General features: G+C 38.2%; 2 protein-coding genes across 2 annotated transcripts; one reads left to right on the forward strand and one right to left on the reverse strand.

The window, feature by feature from the left end:
• Positions 1-3,519: 3,519 nt before the first annotated feature.
• On the forward strand, positions 3,520-5,913 carry LOC120283539 (S-adenosylmethionine synthase 5-like). The gene is given in 4 exon segments (XM_039290239.1): positions 3,520-3,649; positions 4,355-4,877; positions 4,963-5,466; positions 5,468-5,913. Coding segments are annotated over 3 exon segments (1,182 nt in total). The 5' UTR covers positions 3,520-3,649; positions 4,355-4,364; the 3' UTR covers positions 5,633-5,913.
• A 592-nt stretch (positions 5,914-6,505) lies between these two features.
• On the reverse strand, positions 6,506-9,801 carry LOC120283538 (CRS2-associated factor 2, chloroplastic). Its single transcript, XM_039290238.1, has 6 exons — positions 9,067-9,801; positions 8,857-8,984; positions 8,304-8,529; positions 7,654-7,781; positions 7,340-7,493; positions 6,506-7,074 (listed from the first exon to the last, which is right to left on the reverse strand). The coding sequence occupies exons 1-6, from the start codon at positions 9,734-9,736 to the stop codon at positions 6,701-6,703; spliced, it is 1,680 nt and encodes a 559-aa protein (XP_039146172.1). The 5' UTR covers positions 9,737-9,801; the 3' UTR covers positions 6,506-6,700.
• Between the last annotated feature and the right edge of the window lie 262 nt (positions 9,802-10,063).

The following is a 10,063-nucleotide window of genomic DNA, read 5'->3' on the forward strand; positions in this document are numbered from 1 at the left end:
TATTAATATAAATATCTGTCAAGTACTCACCATTAAAATATATCTGTTCACCATTAAATCATGTCTCTTCTAAAAAACAATTGTGAAGAGAAACTTGAAACTTCACATGATTCTCTAATGTTGTGTGTAGTGAAAATAGAACAATGAAAAGAACCCAAAGGAGCATCTGGTCAACTTCTTCCCATCACTACATTCAAGTCGCCTGTCTGTCCTCTATGTCCTTTTTTCTTATTTAAAAGCTAGAATAACTGCATAAGGACAAAAACTCTAAATATTTAAATTTTTAAAAAAAACAGTGATCTCAAAATTTTCTCTAAATGAATATTTTACCAAATAACCTAGTGTTAATAAGATGAAAAAATATAAAAAAATATAAATTAAGACCCATCCGAATTGACAAGGGCTAGGTAGGCTGGAATTTGTCCATCTAAATTTAGCCAAAACATGGGCTATCCCATTTGTCCGTCCGTTTATATTCCACCATCACAGTTGGGCTGGGCAGCGCTTAAAAAATAAAAAGACGCTTACCAAATCATCAGTCCATTCAAATTCTGTATGCAAAGCTCACACAATCACAGTAAATATAATTTGGTCAAAAATCTCATATTCACTGCTGTGCTTCAATGCTACCAGCTACAGCAGCAGCTTCAGAATGGAGGCTCCACCATGCATCACAGTGGTAAGTATCAATCCATCAATTTTAAAACATCACCCAAAGTAATAAGTAGTTCCGTGGAAAATTCAAACACCAATTAATCTATAAATGCATTGACACAAGTTTCTCATGCCTGAAACTGAAACATGAGTCATGAATCCAGATGCATTAACGTTGTCATATGTTAGTCACCACAGCACAACACGTACAAACAGGAAATCAAAGCAAAGAGATGCACATACTCTGAAACTCACACGGGACCAATCAGAGATCCAGATTGATGGCGGCTTATCTAGTCACCCAAAAAAAATAATAATAATAATAATAATGCCAACCATGGTCGCCAACAGTCAAAATTCTAATTTCAACCTCACTTGCAACCAGTTAATTAACTAACTTTATTAAGTTATTAATATATATATATATATATTTATAAATCATAAGTATTAAAATAGAAAAAAATTCAATAAGATAACTCAATTTACTAGCTGTGAAGACTGATAAAAAACAACAAATAACAAAACAAAATATAAAAAACAGATAGAGCACCCCCAACACTCTTGGGTCATTTGTATTGTTTCGGTGTCTAAAGAACTCCAAACTGAGTCTTCAAACTTGATTCTCATAGTTTAATATATTATTATTATTATTATTAAACTCGGTCACAGTGAAGAGAAATATCTGGCTGGATATATAATTATTTTTTAATGAGGACTAGTTAAGCATTTAACCGACTCGATAAACGAGTGCCACATGGCATGTTTAAAATCTTTGAACAAGTGGGCCCGATCCTGTTTTATAGGTGATTAAATCTGCACTTCACCGACGGGTGGGCCCCACTGAAGGAGCTCCGATGCCACCGATAGGGCTTCCAATGGAAGCGCCGCGTGGAGGATCAGTGCTGGTTGCCACTAGCCATTGATGATCGTCATCACAAAGCTCGGCTAAGCTCAGCTTGAGCCGTTGAATAACTGGTTCATATGAAATTTCCAATTTTAACCTCACGCATCTACCCCTATTATCCGTCCATGTTCCTCAATTGTTTTCAACTCCCAATTTGGACTGTTTTCATCCATATATAAAAAAATAAAAGCATTATTCAACTCTGTTTACCAGAAAATTAGAATTAAAAAAGAATATCTTATTTAGACTAATAACTCGTCTTAATCCATCCAAATCATTCAAATAAATGGCATGTGGCTGAGTGAATCATGGCATCTAAAACACATTATGCAATAATAACACCAAGGTGGGGTTTCATGGTTTGATTTCTGTCAAGTGTCAACATGAGGGGTTGGTGTTGTTTATTACTAATTAGCATGAGTCTACATTGGTGACTTTGGTAACTTGTCCTTGTCTTAGAGTGCATGACTCCTGCAGCCAATATATATATATATATATATATAAATATTTATATTTTGAGTTCACCAGACGTCAGACCAACCACACCAACCACACCAACCCCTGGTTCAGCACCAGCACCAGCACCAGCACCAGCACCCGGACGAGTGAGAGCTACCAATAGGAATTAGTCATTGTGAAACGAAGGCTACATTTACCTACTAATTAGTATTAATATATTAACAATAGGGCTTCCTAATTATTTAAATATACGTCATATATTCTCATTTCTCAACTTGAGTTCCAAGTTCCAACCACTCTATTGGAAAAGGCAAATAAACGCAACTCAAATTTTTTTAATCGACTTTTTTTAACAAAAATATTTCCAAGAGATTGATTGAAAATGTTTTTTATTTTTATTTTTATTTTTATGATAGGAATTGAATGCATGGTTTTGTGTAGATATGAGATTTGGATTATAAGCTCGTACTCACAATAAAAGGGTTTATTATCATCACTATAATGAGTGGGTTTTAAATTTGGACAATATAATTTTCACATAAACACTTTTTTTTAATAGGACCAATGGCTGGCCAAAGAATAGTTGGCGGGCTCAAAATTTTTTTTGTAATAATTTGTCTGGTTCAAAATTTGAATTAATTTTTTTATAAAATTATGATGCATTACTTATTTGATTTAGTGTGGTTTAAAGAGGAAATGACCAATGTGGTAAAAATTTGAGTCACTTAATTAAATAGTTTTGAATTTAAATTTTTGTGTATATGGTAACGACCATTTGGTCCATTGATATTGGGTCTCTTTTATAAAGTGTTCATGTCTCTCTGATTTGTGTGAACTTCGACATGTATAGAATGATGCAAATATTGTTGAGTTTATGATTGATTTTTGTGCATGTGCCAGCTCTCGATATATGATTTATCTATATTTACTAAAAAAAAATTATATATATAAAAAACACATATTGTGAAAAATATATATTTTTTATAATGCTGTCATTATTTTTGTGTGGATTTGTCTGTATTTACTAAAAAAATTATATATGTAAAAAACACGTGTTGTGAAAAATATATGTTTTTTATAATGCTGTCATTATTTTTGTGTGGATTAGTTTAGAGATTGTGTTTGATAAGAAATCAACGAGTAAATAAATAAATAAAAATAAAAATTGATTTTAAAATAAGTAAAATTAATTTTGATTAAATTTAGATAATATTAAAAATATTAATTTTTAATATTTTTTAAATTTATATATATAAAAAAAGGAAATTTTTCCAAAAAAAAAAATGGTGGGATAAAATGATGGGAGTGAATGAGCCGATGAAGCCACACCGTGGAACCAATGAACTTCAATTGGTTTTCTAATAAGCGAAGTGGGGCCCATGAGGGGTTGGTAGTGGGAAAGTGGGCCTCATCTGAACTGATTGGAGCCTTTCATTTACTCCCTCCCGACATCTGATCCAACGGTCTATGTTTCATCATCAGAATATATGGAGGCCGTTCGATCTGGATCTCGTCTATAAATAGAGAGCTTTGGGCGGGTTCAAAGAGCCGTGAAAGCAGGGCATTCGGTGATTGAGTGCACGGAAGTCGCTAGGGATTCGTTTGCATCTACGTTCCCTTCGACGTTCTAAGGTTAGTGAGGGGTTGCTGGATCTCTCAAGATTTTTGTTGTTGGTGGTGTGGTGTTCTTGTGATTTTAATCCTTCGTCCTGGTTGTTTCACGGGTGGTTCTTGATTTTTAGGTTGTTTCCGGTGAGCTGCATCTGGATGCTCATTGATTTGGGGTTTTTGCTTGAAGATCTCATTTTGTTAGTTTTTTATGCTGGATCTGGTTTGATTTTTAAGAAATGTCATGTTTATTTGCAGATTTGAAACTGTTTTTTTTTAAAGTTGGAAGTTGTAGATCTGGTAGGGTTTGGTGGCTTTTGTTTCAAAGATTTATGTTTTTTTTTTCTCTTTCGAAAATTTAATCTTTTTTTCTGAGATTTTTGGTGCTCATGTCTTGTTATGTAGGTGAGGCTTAATGTGGTTGATATGTCTGATGTTCTGTGATAGAGTTGTAGATCCTGATCTGTTAGTAATGTAATTTTTATATCTATTTTTTTTTCGAGGCTATAGATCTGAAGTTTGTTATTCGTACTCTTATTTGAAATAATTCAAAATATTATTGCATATGACTGAGTAGAATCTCATCATTTTCTTCATCCAAAACTACCTTTGAAGATAAAAGATTTGGCCTTTGAACTTGACCATTGACACTTTATAATACAAAATTATCTGCTTTATTTTCTTAATTTTGGTGTAATAATAGGATGTGATCTTTTGCTTATTATTCAGCTCAAAGAAGATGGATTCCTTCCTGTTCACCTCTGAATCCGTGAATGAGGGACACCCTGACAAGCTCTGTGACCAGATCTCTGATGCCGTGCTCGATGCTTGCCTTGCCCAGGACCCTGACAGCAAGGTTGCCTGCGAGACCTGCACTAAGACTAACATGGTTATGGTATTTGGTGAGATCACCACCAAGGCCAATGTAGACTATGAGAAGATCGTCCGTGACACCTGCCGGGAAATTGGCTTTGTCTCTGATGATGTTGGTCTAGATGCTGACAACTGCAAAGTGCTTGTTAACATTGAGCAGCAATCCCCTGATATTGCCCAGGGTGTCCATGGCCACTTCACTAAGCGCCCTGAGGAGATTGGTGCTGGTGATCAAGGACACATGTTTGGATATGCTACCGATGAGACCCCTGAGCTGATGCCTCTCAGCCATGTGCTTGCTACCAAGCTCGGTGCTCGCCTCACTGAGGTCCGGAAGAATGGGACATGTGCCTGGTTGAGGCCTGATGGCAAGACACAGGTATGGTCACAGTCATATTCCTTCCAACTCTTTCTACAATTGTTTGTTTTTGTTTTGAGATCTAATCTGTTCTGTGATGCCGCAGGTGACTGTAGAATACGGCAATGAACACGGCGCCATGGTTCCCATCCGTGTCCACACTGTCCTCATCTCCACCCAGCACGATGAGACTGTGACCAATGATGAGATTGCCGCAGACCTCAAAGAGCATGTCATTAAGCCTGTTATCCCAGAGCAGTACCTTGATGAGAAGACCATCTTCCATCTCAACCCATCAGGCCGCTTTGTCATTGGTGGTCCTCATGGTGATGCAGGACTTACTGGCCGTAAGATCATTATTGACACTTATGGAGGCTGGGGTGCCCATGGTGGTGGTGCCTTCTCAGGCAAGGATCCCACCAAGGTCGACCGCAGTGGTGCCTACATTGTGAGACAAGCTGCCAAGAGCATTGTTGCCAATGGGCTTGCTCGCCGTTGCCTTGTTCAAGTGTCCTATGCCATTGGTGTGCCAGAACCTCTTTCCGTGTTTGTTGACACCTATGGCACTGGCAACATCCCCGACAAGGAGATCCTTAAGATTGTGAAGGAGAACTTTCGACTTCAGGCCGGGAATGATCACCATCAACCTTGACCTCAAGAGGGGTGGCAATGGCCGGTTCCTCAAGACTGCGGCATACGGACACTTTGGCCGGGATGACTCTGACTTCACATGGGAGGTGGTCAAGCCCCTCAAGTGGGAGAAACCAGCTGCCTAAACCATTCTATTATTCATATTCATATCTGATCTGAGTATACATCTGTCTTTTTTTCTCTTTTTTTTTTAAAAATCTTTTTGGTGTTGTTGATTGATGCAATCTCTCTCTCTCTCTCTCTCTCTCTCTTACCCGGTTGTCCTAAGTTTCAGTCTCTATATTTGTTTAATTGTTACCCCGTATTTTATGTTGTTTTGTAGTTCACCTCTTGCTCTTTTTTATTGGAGTTGTAAGCCTTTGTTTGTTTATGATGAAAACAAATTGAAGGATTGGAATACTTTTTATTTTCTTTCTTTAACTAAGCCATAAAATGTGATAAAAAGAAAGAAAAGAAGAACGCAAGGGAGTTTCTATAAATTGTGGTTGTCATTTTATTGGAATGAAATCCTATTTTTTGCAAGTTGTGAATCTTGTGATGTTTTCCAGATTGTGTGTTTTTTAGGCAAAAATGAGAGTGCCTCCTCTCCGACAAAAGGAGCTAAAAAGAGGGGAATAATTAACATAGCAACCTTTATTAATTATTCAGCTACACATGGCTGCTTGTAACTTGTAAGGGTCCTGCCTGCCTTAAACGCTCGGCATATCGCGTGAGGCCGTGACAGCTGGCACCATAACGGGTTACCTTCTTAGACCTGTTCACAGACACAAGCTGTCTATGGCATCCAGGTACTTCCCAAGAGGCATATCATCAGTTCTCATTCGCATGGGCTCCATGATATGTTGGCAGAATTCCAAGATTTCAAACTTGCATTAAAGAATGTGATGCTCGATCACGTTCACGCATGGGGGTCCAATCTGGGACACTGTATTGTCGGTGATCTGAGATGCATTAATCATCCATCATAATATATATATATATATATAATGGTAATCATGTACTCCAAAGATCTTTATTGTTGATTAATATGAATACAATGTCAATAAATGATATCATTAAAGATAAGATAATTACAATTAACCATCAGTGCCGACAGAAAGCATGAATCTTGTTGTCCACCACTTCAGATGGAATGAAGCACAAACTTCAAAAGCATGGGTTATTTGCATACGGTTGTATCTTAGCTGACGATTCTAAATTGCCTCACTGGCATCATTGTCATAGAATTCATACATTTCATCATCTGCTTCTGTGTCACTGGACATGCCAGCTTCTTCTTCCTTATCATCATCATCATCATAAATTGGAAGTTTGGATTCCGAATTAAGAAGATCAGTACCTGTACCTTCTAAGCCAGAGACTATTAAGGCTGGATAAGAATGCTCAGTTGCTTGTGAAATGGCTTCAAATTCTTCAACTCTTTCTAGAAGAGAATCCGGACTCAGTTCAGTAGCATCCAACAGCAAAGCTTTCTGAGTCTCAATTGCACGCTTCCACAATTCCAACATTCTTGAGCTAGATACTTCCTTTTTGTCGATGTTGTCATTACATTTACTAACCACATGACCTGTGAAAAGTTAAATATAAAATTTTCTGTGATGTTAGTAATCCCAAAACATGATAATAGTACTATTCTTTAGACAATTGCTACATCACCAAATTCGAAAGACATCTTTATATGAGGCCAAAAAAATCAATATGAATAAAGACGCTATTGTTCAACCATTCATTTGCCACTTGCTTTTAAGCAAAATGATCAAACTGTAAGGTTTCATATGCTCAACTAAGGCAGTTGACACATAAAGCAGAAAAGGAGCTCAAAAGAAGCGCACCTGGACTGCTTGTATCAGATGAATCACCACAATCATCTTTATTAAGTCTTGAAACTGATGGGGCTGATTTTTTAAACTTTGATTTCCAATCATTGCCCCTCCACATCAGTATCTGCTCCTTGTCAAAAGACAGTAAAACACATGGAACCAATTCCTGTAAACAAAGCAGCAGTGTCAGCAAGGATTTACTTGCTGATTCAAAAGTATCTGCTTCTAATTTGTGAGAGGATGAATTCTTTTAGTTATAGAACTGGAAATGTTTTCCAAAAGGAAAATAAGCTAATTAAATTCATGTTGATCACATGGTCACAAACCATTAACTTTGCTCCAATCTTCTTATAATCACTTGCATGCATCCCTTCACAATTGATCTTTACCAAACGGCACTCCTCAAAAGCATCCCTAACATCCTTAACAAGATCAATATATATTCCATTCTTCGCTGCAAGAGAAGAGATCAATAGCGAGTAGTGGTTAGTTTCCTTCAAAAAAACAATCTGGATATTAAGAAGGTGACTTGTTTCAGTCATTTTGGGAATTCCAACAAAAAAATTTGAAACTAATTATTCAGCGGAAAGTTTCATTGACTTGACTAAAGTTTGCAAATTAATATAAAACAGTCATATTTGTGTACCATAGATGTGTTACTTCATTATAGCTTGGATGCAATTACAGATGTATACTAAAATAGTTTGAATCCCTTCAGGTTTAAATCTGCATGGATAGGTAATAAGTCATTTACTAAGATTTCATTCCTAAACTCAATAGGAACTCAGGCCACATTATAAGATTTCATTCTAAAACTGAAGAAGGATTACGGCCACAGATCCAAAGCACACTAAGCTCTTCCAAATGTGGTGGCAGAAAGATAAACAAGACTATATCTCTATGAATAATCTACCAAAAGTGGATAACTAAAAAGCAAGAATGAAAAACCTTGAGACAGAAATAAGACTCTTATCACCTAGTTTACAAATTGGCAATAATTTTTCCCCTTTCCTTCTGAATTCATCCGCTTCTTGTTTTGTTAGTCCTCCTGGAGCATCTTGAATAAGTTTTGGATAAACAGGTGCAGCTGGTTTCCACAGCATTATAGGATAACGTGGACGTACACGAGGGTTATAGTTTCTGCCACGAAATAGATAAACAACCCCACCTTGCCGATATATAATCTTCCCCCCAGTTTTTTCCTAACATTATAAAAACCACACCATGTCAATCAAAGACAGCCACCAATGCTCCAACTTCAAAGAGCTTAGATCAACTGAAATTGCAAAGCAAAAGGAACCAATCAAAACTTAATCCAGGTAGTTCATGACCGCAAATAATCACATTTATCAAGTCCCATTTGCTTTTTTACCAATACTTCAGAACCTAAATAATCTAGCATTACACACAAAAGCATTAAGTAAACAAACAAACAAACTTTATCAAAGCACAATTGCAATGAAAAAAGATGATAAATAACATATTAACATACTTGAATTGCTCATGACATGCCGCACAAAAAACCTCACCTCAAGATGCCGGCATACATTGTTCATATCGACTGTTGGCACGCCCCTGCACCGAATCTTGCAAATCTCCTGCCTTTTCCAATGTGTGTGCACTAATTCCAGCATGTTATGTGTCAATCCATCTCTCCCTGCATTCCATCCCAAACGATCAACACAATCATTCTCAAAAGCCAAACAACAGGAATAAAAGCAAACACCTTGCAGGCATACCAAGATTGACCTGTCGATTGTGCGACAGATGTGGCTTCACTAACGCCTTCGCCTCCCACCTCTTGAGCGGCGCCCCCAATATCTCCTGCCTGCTTCTCGTATCCTCTGGATACGACCCCAGTTCTGCCCCGGACCTTCCCCTCATCTCCAAGACCTTCACCTGCTCCCCCTCCTCTCCGCTGATCGCCGGCGGATTTAAGGGCTCAAAAAGTCGAATCTTGCCTCTCTTCAAGGCTTTCATCTTCTTGGAAAGCAACGGGGCTTTGCCGGTCCACGGCCGGGGTCTGTCCGGCGGAGCGAAAGGGAGGAAGGTCGCCTCCCGTATAGCGAGAGGCTTCGCTTTGGGTGTCTCAGAGTAACTGTACTGAAACTCGAATGGGGCGCCGGGGAGACGATAAGAAACGCCATCGGGGCCTAGGATGACAGCCCTACCGTCAGGAGACTCCTCGACGGCGCCGCCGGGAGGGATTGGCTTGTGGTACTTGGTGCGGGAGTGTGGGGCTTTCAGAGAAGGGGACTGTTTGGGGGGTACTCTGGGAAGACGAGGCGGGGGCTTTTTGGGAATGGAAAGGGGCGGGGGCATTCTGGGAAGTGGATCATTGAGTCGGGGATCGGACGGCGGAGATCTGAAGAGGTTCCCGCCGGCGGGAAGTGACGACAAAACCCGCATCTTCTCCGACGAAGCTGTACTAAAACACTAGCTCCAAATATCAGGAGGGATATCGTGGGACCCAGCTGTGTATTTGGTGATACGCGGTGAAGTTTTATTGGTCTTCACGAGTGTTTGCTGTTATGGCATGTCTTTCCAATCGCATATTTATTTATTTATTTATTTTTTAATAATTTTTAATAACAAAAGGTAAACGCTAACAACAGTTAAATCTATCGTTATTGCTGTGTCCTGATATGAAAATACTTATATATTTATACTGAGTGATGATACAAATGTTGTAAAGCTCTGATACATAACTTTTTTACATTTAAATAATTATAAAAA

Source organism: Dioscorea cayenensis, chromosome 19 (genome assembly GCF_009730915.1).
Source record: "Dioscorea cayenensis subsp. rotundata cultivar TDr96_F1 chromosome 19, TDr96_F1_v2_PseudoChromosome.rev07_lg8_w22 25.fasta, whole genome shotgun sequence".
Classification (NCBI taxonomy): Eukaryota; Viridiplantae; Streptophyta; class Magnoliopsida; order Dioscoreales; family Dioscoreaceae; genus Dioscorea; species Dioscorea cayenensis.

Coding starts and splice junctions, on each gene's coding strand:
- LOC120283538 (XM_039290238.1), bottom strand. CDS start 9,736: ATGCGGGTTTTGTCGTCACTTCCCGCCGGCGGGAACCTCTTCAGATCT. Junction 7,782..8,303: donor ATTGCCAATTTGTAAACTAG/GTGATAAGAGTC, acceptor CTTCTCTTGCAG/CGAAGAATGGAATATATATT. Junction 7,075..7,339: donor ATCTGATACAAGCAGTCCAG/GTGCGCTTCTTT, acceptor AACTTTTCACAG/GTCATGTGGTTAGTAAATGT.